General features: G+C 41.1%; 1 protein-coding gene across 9 annotated transcripts in view; it reads right to left on the minus strand.

Moving 5' to 3' along the window:
* Nucleotides 1-17,909, minus strand: part of ERMP1 (endoplasmic reticulum metallopeptidase 1) — a 113,101-nt gene that overhangs the window by 65,183 nt on the left and 30,009 nt on the right. For all 9 annotated transcript variants that reach the window (XR_005023398.2, XR_005023396.2, XR_005023399.2 and 6 more), the window contains exons 7-13: nt 17,553-17,765; nt 16,489-16,709; nt 13,577-13,751; nt 13,000-13,190; nt 10,240-10,392; nt 7,052-7,254; nt 6,389-6,504 (exon numbers count right to left, since the gene is read on the minus strand). Coding sequence is in view for 4 of the 9 variants with exons in the window: in XM_057498643.1 (XP_057354626.1) it covers nt 6,389-6,504; nt 7,052-7,254; nt 10,240-10,392; nt 13,000-13,190; nt 13,577-13,751; nt 16,489-16,709; nt 17,553-17,765 (1,272 nt within the window). In the remaining 5 variants the exon portion in view is untranslated. The remainder of the gene's footprint in view (nt 1-6,388; nt 6,505-7,051; nt 7,255-10,239; nt 10,393-12,999; nt 13,191-13,576; nt 13,752-16,488; nt 16,710-17,552; nt 17,766-17,909) is intronic.

The following is a 17,909-nucleotide window of genomic DNA, read 5'->3' on the forward strand; positions in this document are numbered from 1 at the left end:
ATTCCAGAGTCTCTCGCCTGGCGTTAGTGCATCTCCACATGAACAAGCAGCGTTCCTAAGGGGTGGAGGGAAGTTCATCTCCATATCATTTGGTAATTACCTGGGCAACAGAGGGCTTATCTGAACCTGAGAGGTTGGGGGGAGGTCTCACTTGTTTCTGCTGGAGGAGGAAAGAGAAACAGCTCCCAGCCTGCAGTCAGTAAGCAATAAACAGGTTTTAAACTTTATTTCTCCCTTTGACTGATTTCAGTTACAAAGGTACTTTGCCCCTGGATTTCTTCGCCCTGGAGTTAAATCTGACAGTAGTCAGCAGGACCTAAACCTGAAATTTGTCTAAATGGGTGCAACCTTTGGGAGGGCTGCCCCTAGAGATGGTGGGGAGATGCACTGGGGAGAGGCCCCAGTGGATGCAGCAGCAGAGGGTGCAGTTTCACCTGTTATTGTCCCCCCACCTGTGGAGCTTCCAATTGGGGATTCCCTAGTGGGGAATTGGTCTAGGGTAAAGCACCTCCTAGAGGGGTGGGGCCTTCCCCAGAACTGGGGAAGGGTGGAGACACTGGAAGCTGCAGAATTAGCCCTCCAGGAGATAGAAGACTGCTTACAGGCCCTGAGTGGCCATGTAGCACCTGGCACTGTAGGATCTCTTTTCCCCGAGATAGTGGAAAATGTTATCGAGGAGCGAGAAGGACTCAGGTGGGAGAGAAACACACTTCAACATCTCCTGGAGGAGGCAATAACCTTTAGGATGCCATTAAGGAAGAGAGACAGTTATTGAAAAGACAGGTCATGCTCCTGGAAGATTCCTTAGCAGCAGCAAGGGGGGAGGCAGCAGGAAAAGCGGCATTGCAGGAGAGGGGGGAGGAAAGAGTGGTGCCTTCAGCCGCGCAGATGGCGGGAGCCCGAGGGAGAAGAGGAGGTGGGGCCGTGGGCAGATGGGCTGTCCAGGCCACCACCTGAGGTACCAGCCTCTCCTGTATTAAAGGACCACCTGGCTGTAATTAAGAAAATAAAAAATAAAACAACCATGGGCTCCTCAGGGGGAGGAGCCGCCCCCTCCCCAGCTTGTGGAGCACTCCATGCTCTGCCCCTGTACCCAGGATGAGCTGGTGGACATGAGCGTCTGGTATAGGCAGAGGCCATCGGAATCTCTGCCTACATGGCTCTAATGACTCTGGGATATGCGGGTGGAAAACACTATTGTGTCGGGTACTGAGATGAGTAGACTGGCTTCCCTGAGGACTTACCCTTCCCTCAGGCAGCGGTTGCAAAATGCCTGTCACACCTCAGGGAATCAGACACTTCTGGAATGGCTGACAGCTGCCATCAGGGTAGTTTGACCTAATCAAGTTGATTTACCATATTTACCCACTAGCTGGAAAACGTACGTAGAGCTCCAAAAGGTACTGTGGGAATTAGGTATAAAAAAATCTTCTATAATAATGGACCCCCAGGGCCCCAACGAGGAGGTGTTCACTGTAGGAGTGAGAAATTTGGTGCTGCATACAGCTCCCACATCTCTCTCTTTGGGTGCCTAGTGACTACTCTTGCCCCCCCACACACACAGGACAACCCGTGAGGCTACTCGTACTTTAGCAGATCTAGAGGAGGTTGAAACAATAAGGGCACGGAAGGAAGTACAGGCTACGACATAAAGGAGAGGTGCAAAGGGCCCTGTGAAGGTCGCGAGGACCCAGATGTGGGTACATTTGATAAAGGTCAGGGTAGTGAAAGAAAAACTTGATGGGCAGCCCAACAGAATCTTGTTAGAACTGTGGCACCAATTAAAGCCAGAGCAGCAGTCCCAGCTGCTGAGGTCCAAGACAAGGCCTCATGCCCAACCTGTGTCTCTACAAAACCTCCTAGGGGACAGTACTCAGGATTCGCCTGGGCCTTCACCCCCACAGGACAATGACTGGGTATTGCAGATAGACTGGGATGGGACATGATGGGGACCAGAGGCCACATGTAGAATTAGAAATTCACTGGTCCCCTGTGAATATACAACAGGTCCTGGCTCTGGTGGGCACAGGAACTGAGTGTTCTCTGATTCATGGCAACCCTGAGCGTTTTCCTAGGACCCCTGCTGTGATAGATGGCTATGGGGGTAAGGCAATTAGAGTGAAGAAAGTCCAAAACCCATTGGGAATAGGGCATTTATCCCCAAAGGACTATACTGTGTACATTTCTCCCATTCTGGAATATATTTTGGGGGTGGATATCCTTCAGGGCCTGTGGTTACAGATGACTGCAGGTGAGTTCAGTCTGAGGGTATGTGTGGTAAAGGAAAATCTGAGGGGACATGCTAAGCACCCACCTGTAGCTCTGCCTGCACATCAGCAGGTGACAAATACTAAGCAGTATAAATTGTCTGGGGAATACAAGGAAATTGAAGAAACTCTACAGGAGTTGGAGAAGGTGGGCATCATAAAGGACTCATAGTCCTTTTAATTCTCCAGTGTGGCCAGTGAAGAAGCTGGATGGCTCCTGGCATATGACCATGGACTACAGGGAATTGAATAAAGTCACACCCCCTTTGCATGCTGCTGTCCCCTCTATAGCAGCCATTCTGGACCCCCTCAGCCATGATCTGGGAATGTATCATTATGTTGTAGACCTTGCTAATGCTTTCTTCTCTATTGACATAGCACAGGAAGTCAGGAACAGTTTACCTTCTCATGGGAAGGCTGGCAGTGGATAGTCACTGTCCTTCCACAGGGACACCTCCACAGTCTCACCATTTGTCACAGACTTGTAGCCCAGGACTTGGCCACATGGAAGAAACCGCAAATGGTGCAGTTGTATCACTACATTGATGATATCATGCTCATGTCTGATTCTCTTTCAGATTTAGAAAGGGCAGTGACTAGACTGCTGCAACATCTACAGGAGAAAGGATGGGCTGTGAACAGCACCAAGGTTCAGGGACCTGGTTTGTCTGTGAAATTCTTGGGTTTGTCTGGTCAGGTAAAATTAGTTATTCCTGAAGCAGTTATAGACAAGGTCCAGGCTTTCCCCACCCCTACCACTGTGGCAGTATTACAAGAGTTTTGGGGTCTTTGAGGGCTACTGGAGAGTGTTTATCCTGCACTTGGCACAAATTCTGAAGCTCTTATACCAGTTGGTACAAAAGGGCATCAGGTGGGACTGGGATGAGACATGTGCAGCTGCTTTAATTGCTGCTAAGCGAGCAGTCAAGTCTGTACTGGCCTTGAGTGTAATGGACTCATCAAGGCCCTGTGAGCTAGATGTGCATGTAACTGAAGATGGTTATGGATGGGTCTTTGGCAGCAGTTTGAATGGACACGCCAACCTATTGGATTCTGGTCACAACTATGGAGAGGAGCAGAGGTCCGGTACACCTTGATAGTGAAGCAACTGGCTGCTGTGCACCACTCCTTGCTGGCTACAGAGCCCATCACCAGAAAAGCACTGACCAAGGTAATAACCACCTATCCCATTATAGGGTGGGTGCGAGACTGTACCCAAAGGCCATAGAGTGGCATGGCACAGACACCTACACTGGCCAAATGAGGCACATATTTACAGCAGTGCAGCGCCCTCTCTACTAGCCCTTTAAGTGGAGAACTCCAACACTTATTGGGTCCAGTGACCTATACCAGTGGAAAGCAGGAAGAACTTGCTTTTGAGCCATTGGTAGCAAAGAGTCCATATCTGAATGGAGAGCCATTGGTAGCAGAGAGTCCATATCTGAATGGAAAAGCCCCTATAACTGAAGATGCTTGGTACACAGACGGCTCCCGAAATGGAGCGCTGTGGCTTCCCATCCTAAGACTGAGACAATATGGATGGAGGACAGAGAGAGGAAGAAGAAGCCAATAGCCTAGGTTGCAGACAGTATGGCTCGTGATCACCTAGGAGCTGTCCCCTATAGCTGTCTCCCTGGACAGTTGGCCATCTATCAGGGCTTGGCCCTGTGGCTACAGACATGGTACCATGCCAAATGGATGGTTGATGGTTGGTCACTAACCCCTTTGGGGCCAAGAGTTGTGGCAAGACCTATGGGCCTCTGGTCAGACTAAGACAGTTACCATATATCATGTGACTGGCCATTTGCCTTTGGCATCCCCAGAGAATGTTGAAGCAGACACATTGGCCTAGATGCGCTGGCTAGAAGGAAAGCCTGCCTCTGATGTGGCCCAATGGCTACATAAGCATTAGCTGCACACGGGGCAAAAGACAATGTGGGCTATAGCCCATCGGTGGGACTTACCATTGACCTTTGAAGAAATCAGCAAAGCCCGAAAGAAGTGCTTTGTGTACCCTAAGAGGGACTTACACTGAGTCCCGCAGCAACATGGGACAACAGTAAAGGGGCCGATACCTCTTGTCAGGTGGCAGATAGACTATATTGGGCCTCTGCCCATATCAGAAGGGTATCAGTATGCCATGACTTGTATGGACATGGCTACTGGACTATTGGTTGCTTTTCCTGCACGTCGTGCAGATCAGCAAACCACCAAGAGGGGCCTAGAGCATCTCTTTGCAGCCTATGGCTGGCCGCAGGTGATTGAGCGATCAAGGCACCCACTTTACTGGACATGCATTGCTAGGATGGGTGCAGCAATTAGGAATAAAGTGGAAATTTCATGTACTGTATAAACCTACCATGGCAGACATGACAGAGAGGCACAACAGTTTATTGAAATCTGGCCTGAAGTCAGACACCAATCATCTATGGGCTGGTCAGTTCACTTATGGGCAGTGCCACGGCATTTGAATGAGAAGCCACCAAAAGGAATTCTGAGCCCTGTGGACATGCTCACACACCTTGCTGCCTCTCCTATACAACTATATGTGCAAACCAGAGAAGGGTTATTGAAGCCAGGATATGGCCAGCGGAGCAACATCCTGCTGCCAGCTCCAACTGCATTAAACCCTGGAGACACTGCTGAATGGACGTGGCCCTGGACATTTCAACACATGGATCATCGATGGCTGGCCCTTCTGACACCTCAGGGAAAAGGCCCAGAAGCTGGCCTCCTGTGTGTTCCTGGAGTAACAGCGGAGTGGCCCCCAAAGATCATGGTAGTGTACCCAAAACATCCAGGAGGTAAGAGTATCTTATGGGGAAGTTTTGTTTTATCTTTATTGCCAGTGCATGTACCTCCCATAGCCCTACATATTGACCCATCTGTAACTCTCACATGGAGGGGGGTGAAAGTCTGGTATACTAGACCAGGACGAGATCCTATTTCTGCCACTGTTCTATCACAGGACCACTCTCTTGCATGTATCCCACCTGATGGACAAGATTTGCCTATGTTGGTGTCATTAAAACATGCATCTTATTGCCTTTAAGGTTATTTTCTTTGACAGTCCTTGTGGCCTGGACATGCCCCCTGGCTGCAGCTGCCATGTGATGACTACTCTGAACCCATTACCTCTTCGTCTACTGACTGCGTGTGGAACGGGCAAGCTATGGCCTTAATCTGCATAGGACTTTGAACCTAGCTGAATCCTCCGGCTTGAGGATTGTCATGATTTTATTGCTCTTACTATTGTATGTCATTAGTCTGGTCACAAAGCTCCAAGTTTTCTCACCCAGGGACCATTGAAGAAGATGGGGAATGAGTAGATTGTAAGGCGAGATTTCTGGAGGGGTGGCCTGTGGGTAAAACTGTAATATTCCAGTATCTCGCCTGGCTTTAGTGCATTGCCATATAAACAGGTGTTCCTAAGGGGTGGAGAGAAGTAGTTCATCTCCATATCAATGGGTAATTATCTGGACAAAAGAGGGCTTATCTGAACCTGAGAGGTTGGGGGGAGGTCTCACTTGCTTCTGCTGGAGCTTCTTGGCCCCTAGACCTCAGTTTGTTAGCAATAAACGTTTTAAACTTTATTTCTCCCTTTGACTGATTTCGGTTGTAGAGGTATTTTGCCCCAGGGTTTTTTCTCCTCGGAGTTACAGGAGCATGGAATTTTTAGGGCCATGAATCTATTCTGTATGATACTGTAATGGTGGATACATGACATTACGCATTTGTCAAAACCCACAGAACTTTAAAAGACAGAGCAAACTAACCTTAGTGTAAACTAAGAGCTTTAGTTTATAATAATTTATCAATACTGCTTATTAAGAAATGTACCACACTAATGCAAGATGTTAATATTAGGGGAAGCTGGTGGGAGAGGAAATATGGGAGTTCTTTGTACTTTTTGCTCCATTTTTTCTGTAAATCTAAAACTGCTTTAAAAAATAATCTATTAAATTTTGTTTAAAAAATCATAACCCACTTCAGTTGCTTTTAGAAACACTAAGTTCTTCATAAGTTGCTGGTCATGATTATAAAGTTGAGGGATAAACATACACACTTACTAAGAACTTTAAGAAGTGAAGGAAAAAAGAAAATACTGTCATAAGACTTACCTGTTGCCTCAAAGGTCAGCTTTATAGAATCCCAGGGTGTCTGTTCTTTGGATACAAGTCTGAAATTAGCAGGATCTCTTGGAGAAACTTCTGGGGCAGGAAGATACCAGTTTTTCCTATTTGGAAAGGTAGCTTCAATATTTAGGATAATTCACTAGTTGATAGCTAACTATAACTCATGGAAGTACTGAGGATATATGAAACACATTTTGGAGTATGACTATAAACTCTGATGGATATGAAAAACAACGCCAGTTCCTCTGAAGCCCAAGTTATTGTGCAAGAAAATCTTTCCAAAGTTAAGGAAAAAGAATCCTAGGTGATCTTATTTCAACTACCCATCCTCTTTCTTCTCATCCAATCCTTCATTGCTTAATCATAAAAACTGCCTAGAAATAAAACTTATCTATTAGACCAGTTAAGGTCATGCTTTCTAAATACTCAGGTTAAGGAAGGATTTCCAAAATTTGAAAAAAATAAAACTACAATGATAAATCTTTTCTCTCAAAAAAGAAAGAATTTTTATTGTGATAGGAAAAAAAAGAACAGTTTAAATGCTACTGGACTTCTGTGTTAAACAGTCTAAATAGTGAAGTACCGACAGAGTGATAGGACTTGAGAACAAACTCACCCCCAACTAAAGCAACAAAGTAATGAACCCACCTGATGAGAAAGTGCACTGGAAGATACCAAGGGAAGCCACAGAGGGGTGCATCCTCCTCACAGTGAGCTCGGATCGTATCGTTGATCTCAGGAATGTGAGGTGTTATGTGAGATATTCCGGTATAATCAAACCCATTGATCCATATTCCAGAGTCCCGTTTAACTGCATTTCCATCCAAGTCATGAAATGTTCTAGTCACATGCTGAAAAGAATGAGATGAATGAGAAAATTGTTTCAATTCCTTGACCCACATGACCACCCCAGATTTTTAAAAAATGAGTAAGTCTGACAATACCAAGAAATGATGTTGCTGTGGAGCAACAGGAACCCTCATACACTGCTGGAGAGAGAGTATATGCCAGCAGGATCACTACAGGAAACTGTGTAACATTACCCAATAAAGTTAATATGCACATTCAAGCCAGCAATTCCACTCCTAAAAATGTTTACCTTAGAGAAACTCTTGCAATGTACAAAAGCGTTGATTCAGCAATGTCTGTATTAGCAACAACTGGAAACAACCCAAATGTCCAGTAACAGTAGAACAGGCAAATATTCTATTATGGTACCATCCTACATCAGAAATCTATTCAGCAATGACAAATAATGAACTGCAGTGAGAGAAATCACTATGGAAAATTCTCACATGCTTTTGGGCAAAAGGAAACAAGTCACAAATGAATATTTATGGTATGGCTTATCTGTAAGAAGATCAATCATAAGCAAAAGTATCTGATATTGTTTAGGGATTCGTAAATATAAAAGTAAGGTAATGATTTAAATTTACTCCAGACTTCAAGGTATGAGCACTTCTTTGTGGGGTGGGGAGATGCAGAGGGCAGAGCTGGGGTCAAGAAGAGGACATCAGGTTTTCTAAGGTATTGCTAACATTATTTTATATTTGATGATGGATATACAGATACCCAGTTTCACTATTTCTTACAGACATAATTCATACAAAAATTTTTGGAAAACCTATTATTTCAGATTTAAAAGACATGAATACTAGAACTCCTTTCAGATAAGGACTTAAGATAATAGAACTCCTTTTAGATAAGGACTTACATCCTATGATAATTAAATATACACGCATTCATTTCCCCTTCATTGTGTTACATGAGGCTAATCCATGTGCAGAGAAAAACAATCACAGCTTGCCACTAGATGACAGATGTGTGCCTGACAATAGATGGAAAAGCACCATGCTCCATCTGGGATAGCTTTAACAGCAGAAACCAGCCCGAAGAATTCCAAGCAGTAAAAGGAAAAGGACTGCATAGGGAAGGGAAGGATTGCATAGGGAGGGTGTCGGTAAACTTCAGACCACGGGCCAAATGGCCCACGACTACTTTTATAAATAAAGCTTCACTGGAACACAGCCACACTCATTTGTTTTAGGAATTGTCTATGGCTGGTTTGCTCTGTAAAACAGTAGCTGCAACAAACTATATGGCTGGCAGACCCTAAAATATTTATTATCTGGCCCTTTACAGAACAGTTTCCTAACTTCTGGCACTGGGAAAACAGAGCCCCAAAACAAATCAGAACAGAGTTTTTAAAAATAAAAATCTAACTGTTCCTAAGTACTCCTGATAGAATTATAAAAATTAGCTAAACACTGAAATCTCTTAAACCAGATGTTCCTCACTACAGGCTTTGCAAGTTCTCAAGTTTGTCTCATAAAATGTACAATTGTGTCTTCCAGGACTGTAAATAAGGAATAGTTGACCCTTTTTTAAGAATCTCCTCTGATTTACTGAAGACCCTGAATAATTATCTTGGTTATGACTCTTGGGCTTTTCTGTTTGTCCAACCCAAACTCTAACAAGAGAAGACAACTGGATATAAGGCAACTTAGCTTTTTCCTGCTTTATAAGTACCAGCTCTAAAAAGTTTACAGAAAAGCCTGAAATCTAAGAAAGTTCTAAATCTCATTTTTAAAATCCCTTTCTCCCCTCATGTGCCGAGAGAAATCTTCTGCATACATGGATGTTTATTGCCCTCGTCTAGCTCAGATTAACACATAGTCTACAGGCACACACCTGATCATCTACATTTGCTCTCTTACAACACTAAACTCTGTTTTCTACCTTTATCTTGTATCTACCTACCACTTCAGCATTTTATTAAAAATAATAATAATAGAGAAATGTGGTATCCACATATAAATCAAGTTTAAAAATTAAATGAATATTCATATTTGAACTGACTGTTTATAGTTCATAATGCATGAACAAAACCGAAAGCTTCTGTGATGACTGCCCTTGTACTGTTCACCATGTAACTTATTCACTATGTAAGAATTTGTACTCCATGTAAGAACTTGTTCGTTATGCATCAGAAGATTGGAGACTGACGAAAATTAGGCTTGGGGTGGATTAATGATTGTGCATTGAGTATTGACCCCCCTATACAGAAATTTATTGTGGTTAACAACTATTTGATCAATAAATATGAGAGATGCCCTCACAAAAAAAAAATATATATATATATATATATATATATATATATATATATAAACACACTTCCAATTGTAAAATAAATAAGTAACCGGGATGTAATGTATAGCATAAGGAATATAGTCAAAATATTGTAACAACTTGGTATGGTGATAGCTGGTACCTAGAATTATCATGTATATAAACGTTGAATCACTGTGTTGTACACCTGAAACTAATGTAATGTAATACTGTGTGTCAACTACCCTTCAATAAAAAATAAAAAATAAAAAAAATCCCTTTCTAAGTTATGGCTTCATTATCACATATTACTTTGAACATTACTTAAGATAATTTTACTAGCATTTTAAAATATTTTATTTTGCCAGTTGACAGTTGAGATTTTTTATTCATCCCTGCAGACATTTTTGCAATTCTTACAAGTAAAAGCTCATTATTCCATGATACACATGCTCTTGTTTTTCCACGTAGGTGCATTTTTATAATTTGAACAGTAATAAAAACAAGTGAATATTTCCGATTCAGTCTCTTGGGAGAAGTGGATCAAGCTGATAAGAATGTCTCTTGATGGTAGTCTTTTCCTTACTGCCTTACACAAAAGAGTCAAGTACAGTTAAATAGGTCAACAGCAGAAAAGTCAGTTGGTTTTCCTGTTGACTAGTGAAGCTCAAAACACACAAGGCTATGCTTGCCAGAATCTCAAATAACTCATGCAAAATTGCTCTTACCTGAAGAAACACCCTCTTTGGCTTCGGACTGGCAGGATTAGAGCTGTACGGGAAAAAAGTCCCACTGCAGACGAGGAGGAATGTAACCATACATACCAAAGTTAAAGTTAACATGGTTCTTTTGGTGCTTTTGGCAAGGTAGATGAAGTTAATCTAAAACACAAAAGACAGAAAAATTTTCCACGGCAGGAAAATGGTCTTAACTGACTATTTGTTAAGCAGATATCATCTGAGAGATAATAAAGAACTTGTATACGTGTATGCTAACATGCTCCATCACCCAGCTCTAATTATGACTAATTATAAGGGATGTGCATCACAAGTCAGAGCCTAGGTGTATGAGAGCTGCTCCCATCTGCCAGGATGGGCCTTTTCAACAGACAGCCAGACAGCAAGAAGATAAAAGAAACGGCGACAGTGTCTCTGCTCAGCTGGCAAAGAGACGAGGGCTGTAGATCCACCACCAGTCAAACCACAACCTTATTTTTTTTCCAATTTTATCAATGCTCTTAGTTAACACTGCACAAAATCAGGCTTTTATTAAAGAACCACCTATCTTTTGGAGGAAGTTTGTTAACTGTGATAAATAAAATAGCAACTGCAGACCAGAGAAGGAAGAGGAGGATGGTCTAAGTGATAATGTGTCTGGATTACCCTGCTTTAAATTTCACTGCCTATTATTTTTGCCTTAAATGTTATATGATATCACTCTAGGTTCTGAAATGGATGCAAAATAAAACGAAGAGAAGCATAACAAAGGACTATGAAATATCCAAGTGTGCTGGCTGTTCTGTTCCTCTTGGGGGGGTCTCCTGATCCCACTCCTATCGGCAGCCTTATTTAACCAAATGTGACCAAAAGAGAGAGTCCCAGCACAGGATGACCCCAGGAAGCCTGTTAACTGATCATGTGGCAGAAATTTAATTGCTTCCTCATAAATATATTTAGTAATGATAAATACATTTAATTATGGTCCCCAAAGGACCAAAAGAAAAGCTCTTAAATATGCGTTGGGGTTTGATTTTCCATTACCCAAGAAGAACGGGCTCACTCTATCGATAAGCCACTATCTGTAACACTGCTCCAGTTAAATAAGAAAATAATGAAAAGAATGACAGTCCACAACATCAAAGAGCTGCAAACGATTTCACATTATAATGAAAATCAAATGAGGTTTTAAAGTTACTCCAAGAGGCACTCTCCAAAAGCTTTCCTAGTAAAGTATGGTTTCCAAGATTCAAAGCTTTGGGGTCATTTTCAATTTCCATAGTGAGGTTTTCAGGGTTCATTTTGTCCTACTCCATGTGGAACAGAATTGAATTTAATCATCTTTTATGAGTATCTTACCTTTCATTCATGGACTTATTTAAATATACTAGGAGGGAGGTCCTTCTTTATAATTTAGCTGACTCTAGATTAGAACCCAATCTACATATGACAAAACTTCACCATCTCCTTTAATCCGCACAACAGCACCTAATACAACATATCTGTACAGAGGATTTAAAGGCTTGATATTAAAACCAAAAGAAGTAAACCCTAGAGGCAGCAAAGAACATTTTAGAATCTTCCATCCATCCCTGCAAATACCAATAAGGACTTAATCATTATATTAAAGGTAAAATGGCTGAAATGCTCAGATTTCTTTTAGAATTAGTACAGCTGCCTTAAACAATAGTGTGCATAAGAATTACTCTACATGGCTATATATGCAGTCACACACACAACTATTTATTGGCTGTTTAAGGGACTTCCACGGATAATGCTGACCACGCATGTGGCTTTCTCACCTGCCAACTCTAGATCCTAGCTCACATGAGATGCCCTTTACTATATCAGTATGAAAAGTTCTCTATTATCTCCATGGAGGAAAAAGCTATATAAAATCATCACTTTTTCTATTTGGTCTCCTAGTGACAAAACTCAGTGTGTTCCTGTAGGTATTCAACAAGTTCTTCTTATTCTTAGGAATTCCACTAAGGAGTCACAAAAAGGAGACCCGTCTCCTCTAGAGGGACCAGGCCTGAGTCCTGAGGAATACTGGCATCATGCTGAGAGCAGAACTCTGCCCAGAGCTGTTCTAACAAAGGGGGGGTTGTCAACTTGGTATCAGGTCTTTTCTTCCCTCTGGAGAGCAAAGATTGGGCTCTCTCTACAAGGGCAGAACAGTGTTACAGCAAAATGCCAAGGCCTATGACATTCTCATTACTTGGTAAATAAAAGTGTATTTGGGTGTCATAAGTGTATATCATTCAAGGAGACAGACTCAATTAATGACCTTTGCTGTGCTGAGGCAGTTAAATGAAAATGGAAAAAGCCTCATAAGAATTAGTCTTCCTTCATTAACTCTAACAGTACTAATAAAACTACCATGCACTTACTGACATTTGCCTCTAATTTTAAGTTCAAAACATACTATTAGGAGTCAGTCTAAAAATTTGCCACCAAGCAATCTCTACCAATTCTCTCTTGGTATGCATTCTACAGACTCACATTCAGGTAGTTTGAAGAGCTATTTCAAAAGAGGTATAATCAGAGAATTTGGGAGGATGAGGAGGCAGAAATAAAAATGACAAAAACCCCATTCTACATTTTCTCACCATACCAAGCCCACAATATGCATAGCCATTAACCATTTCTTTTGCTTAAGAGTGTCTCAATAAAGTAAAAGCAACATTACTCCACAGAAACTAGTATAGCCTAAACTCATCACATATTTATATAAAAAATGAAAAAGAAAATTTAAAAAATTTTTCTTACAAAATAGGAAGAGAGAATCATGGTACAACCAGCCAAAATGGAAGCCAGCACAACATCCGGTGGAATTTCCGAACCACTCCTCCCAAGGATAGGGGTAAACATCTCAAATACGGCCCAGATGAGGTAAAATGCATACAGGTAAGGAATAAACATCCCCAAAAGGTAAAAGGCAACAAATTTTCCTCGGGCACCTAGGGAAACAAAGCATGCACATCTCTGAAATTCTAGAGTAAGACAGGGATTTTTACAGTACTGGTGCACCTTGATACCTAACACAAGTTAGGTTAGGTATGACTCTAGCCGCAGTGATACATGTTATCTAGTGAGATAAGAACACTTTCACTCAGGATAAAATACAAATAAGAATTAAAATATGTCGGGAATATATTAGCACATGTTCATAAATGTGAGAATTGGGTGGGGTATAAGGTAAAAATCTATGTGATCTGAAAATTAAATAGCAACAATTTAGAAAGCCTACCCAAAAAGATAAAAAGAAAAAAAAATAAAATAATTCCTGGAAGCCTTATGTATTTTAAGGCATTTCCCATTTGTCTCAAAACCAAAAATACCCTACCATGCTGCTTAAAGTCCTTGTGCACGCAAAGCTTTGTGAGCAATGGAAATGCCACCCAAACAGCACTAATAAATGCTGAGCAAAGTCCTCGGTAAGTGAGAGCTGTAAGGAAACCACAATGCACACACAGCGAGATGTCAAAAAATATGTCTCCCAGATACTGGTCACTGGCATTCTGAAAGAAAGAAAAATATACAAGTAGTCTCATTCACAGGCCATACATTGAGATCTTCCATTGTAACATAATTTCCATTACTGAGAAGAGCTATATTTTGGTTTAAGGAGGATCTAGCCTTTGCACTTTAAAGTAAACACTAACAGAGCTACTCCTGTCAAATTGCTGCACAAGATGAGGTAAAAACATCATTCCTTTTACATAATCTGTACTTTTCCTCCACCGGGCTAAAAGTAACCTTTGGAAATGTTCTAAAATAGAAGGACTCTCCTAAAACATTCACCTCTGTAAGCTTTTCTGCTTATGCAACTTCCAAAGATTTTCAAACTACTAGAGAAATGGCCCGTGAAGAGCAGGCTAGGCTGCTGCAGCGCCACCAAGCGTGTACTCGGAAAACTGCAGGAGTACAGATCCGTTCTGCTTGATTCCTGAATCTCCAGCTGGTCTGGAGCTCTGCAACTCTGCCCCCATCTTGGATTCCTAGTGTTTTCACATTGTAAAATTTAATCTATTTTTTTTGAGCTTGAAATCTGAATCTTCCTGTACAACACCTTGAGTTTTTCAGAAGAAAGCTGCCATGTGGACTTTAATACATTTTAATATCTGCACCTCTATTAATGTAAACATGAAAGTTATAATTTCGGTGCAGAAATACCAAAGTGGAAATAGATATACTTGAAGTTTTTCTCTTCTCTGCCCTCTCATTTCTGTATAGCCCAGGGCATCTTTGTTATAAAGGACCCTACTTCAAAAACTCAAATGAGTTTCAGTCACGTTTCCAATACAGGTTCATTTGACAAACCCCTCTAGACAATAAAAGATAGGCTATCATCATTAAATACTTAGATGTTCAACACAGTATTAACTAAGAGGCATGGTCTTTAATTAAAAAGAAGAAAATTATTAGGATTCAAGTAAAAGCCAAGTGTCACTCAAATCATTAAATACAAAGATCTCAGCAATGAAGACCAGTTTTACATTAAATTCCCAAATTGTATAGAAAAATCAAACATCCCTCAAATCTAGTTTCTAATCAATTCTATCCTCTGTTACCAGAGTTTCTATACTAAGTCACAAATCTCTCACAAATCTCTCACTCACTATCTTGCTTGGAAAATTTTAATGGTGGCCTCTCTGATTTTCAAGGTGATGCACCAACTTCATGCTGGCTTACTTTTCCAGTTATTGTACCATCTCCTTTGCCTTCACCACAATGAAGTTTTTAGTGACTATGACCCAATGCATCTTGTACATTCCCACCTTGACTGTCCATCAACCTGTTCTCTATCTGGCACATTTCTACTCATGCTTCAAAAACCCAGTTCAAATATCACCTCCTCCTTCATGAAACCTTCCTGACCTCCACGAACAAAATTCATCTCTCCTGGCCCTGTATGCCTACAAGCTGGTAATGTATTACTCTACTTCACTTCAACCCAAAGTACTGCAATCACTTTGGTTTCCCCATCTTCAAAAATGAAACTGTGAGATCTTCAATGAGAGAGAACACATCCTTATGACTCTGTAATCCCCAGGCCTTAACATGGTACCAGGCCCACTGGGTACTCAAAGAGTATTTGTGAAATGCAAATGAAACACACTACTCTCTCCATTGTGCTTTCAACCCTAAGTTTCCTGACTGGACGACTGAAATTATTCAAAGTGAATGGAGTTTTAGTAAGACTTCTGTCTGCCCCAGGCCCACCAACAATAGTCAGCCACATCTGGTTACATACTGTGCACTAAAAATAAGCATGTGCAATTAGTCCCATGGTATAATTCCTTTGGAAACTGAAGCCAATAAGATATACTTATTAGCTCAACCATAAATAGATGGCTAACCTCAAGGAACCTTTTCAATAGGACATGCTAACATGGAAGCACTCCTCAGACCATATCCCAATACTGACTGAAACTGAGACCAAGGTTCAGGTCCCAAAGACATCCTTATGAAAGGATTCTGGATTACAGTCTCCCATGTCTCCATTTTAATCCCTAGCAGAACAAACTGAGAAAACAGGTGTACAATGGCTGTCTTGAAAAACATAGAGCTAAAAGGTTTTCCCTTTAACTCACTTAGAAAATCAGAAACCGTGGCTCACTCTCTCACTGTAATTTTAGTCCTGTTTCATAACCCTAATTCTTAATTTTATTTTTACCAAACAAATCTACACAGTTGAAACCCTAACAATATGGCAATATTCTATAAATCAGCACATACTATTTTGGAGCCCTATCTCCCTACCCACTTTTTTCCCTAGCAATGTGTCTTTAACCCCCATACCACACATACATGCTGTCAGAATCTGCATCAATAACATACAAGTTTAAAAGTGAAGGAAATAAAGAGAAAGCTTGAAGTGCAGCATTAAGTGCAACATTCTTTCAGGCAGCAAATACTGAGTGTTAGTGCTGTGTGTCAGGCACTGCCTAAGCACAGGGGGTAATGAACAGAACAATCCCTGCCCTCACAGAGCTTACAGTGCCTGAAAAACAGCTATTCAAACAAATAATTGGGTGAGTACAGGGAGGGTTGAGAGAGCCAAGAGCATGGTTATGAAAACCAGCAGACACAGCAGAGGCAGACAGCTGCACTAACAAGCCTGCTGTTACCCCACCCCAAACACTATTTACAGTTTTATAATCCCATTTGAAGTCTGCAACAAAACCCTCAGAATAAGAAGTCTTCCAGAAAATTCACATAGTTCAAAAAATAATATATATGCTTAACACTTACCACATAATAAAGTTTTTTTGCGAGGGTATGAATAAATATTATTTTGACTACAGCTGCAGTTCCATATAAACAAACGGAGACATAGAAGTGGTTGTACCATGACAGAGACTGTCCAATGAGAGAGATGAACACTGCTATAATGAGAACGGTAACCAGGCTAGTGAACCAGCTTATCAGAGTGATGCCAAGACCACAGAAGAAGTCCTTTGTGTAATTAGCAGCTAATGAAGAGAAAACACAAAGCATGTTTAGCAAATGAATTCCATAACCAGTCATTAGAGTCAAAGGGGCAAACGTCAAAAAATTCACCATTGTAATTGAAAAGTACTGAAATGTCCTAAGAATAAGGTTTGTTAAACCCTAGAACAGGGAAGGTATCAACAAAAAATATTCAAGTAACGTTTACTGAGAGTCAGTGGGAAGTGAAGACTCAAAGATGCAAGTCTTCCAGGAACAACCCAGATGCCTGACTAGGAAAGTGGGTAATCGATCTTCATCACCTTTGGGATGCTTTGTGTATCTAAATACCAGCAAGAATGAAAGGCAAAGTTCTATATAAAATCTTCCTAAAAGAAGCTAGTATGGGAAGACAAGGAACACAGGAAAATCATTGGTGATAAAGGATTATTTAAATTGCTGTTAAATATTTTATCTCATAAAAACACATACCAACTTAGACCATGAAATATTTCAGGTGGGAGACCAATTTAAGCAGAAACAGTTCATTCATACTTCAGAACACTGTGCTATTGGTTTGTAACTTGGACAAAACTTTTTAATGGGGTTTTTCACTAAAAGTCAATCTGTACCAACCATATTTCAATAGCTCATATGTGGCACTTCTAAGGAGAGCCTAAGCACATAAAAAAAAAAATTGCCTGCTTCACCAAGACTAGTAGAATAAGTACATGAATCTGACAATTATGTAGAAATTTCTTACAATATAAATCAAATGTTGTATTTCTAAAGATTTTTAACTTCTTGGAAGGATATAAACTGACTAAAAAACTATAAGCACATTCTATACCCATGCCAGTACTGCATTTTTAGAGGAAAACACTTACTTTTATGTTTGGGCTGCAACAATTTTTTGCCCAGGTACAAAACAACAGCCATTACCACCATGCAGTTAATTATCGAGCCAACGCGAGATGGGTAGGCAATGACGAACAGGCCGAACACATCAAAGAAGACCATGTTTCCATGTCGATAGTCAGCAGCAGCAGTCAACATATCAGATGTCGCCAAATATTTAAGAACTGCTAAAATGTTGTCACCTATCAGTAAAGAAAAGACAACAAAGTTGAATAAACCACCCACTGTTTCAGTGAAGAAATACCTAGAAGGAATGTGCACAGAAAGAGCTTTCTACCATCCTGTTGCTCTCCCCAGCTTTTCTTACTAAATTTCTCAAACAAGGT

This window comes from Manis pentadactyla, chromosome 3 (assembly GCF_030020395.1).
Source record: "Manis pentadactyla isolate mManPen7 chromosome 3, mManPen7.hap1, whole genome shotgun sequence".
NCBI lineage: Eukaryota > Metazoa > Chordata > Mammalia > Pholidota > Manidae > Manis > Manis pentadactyla.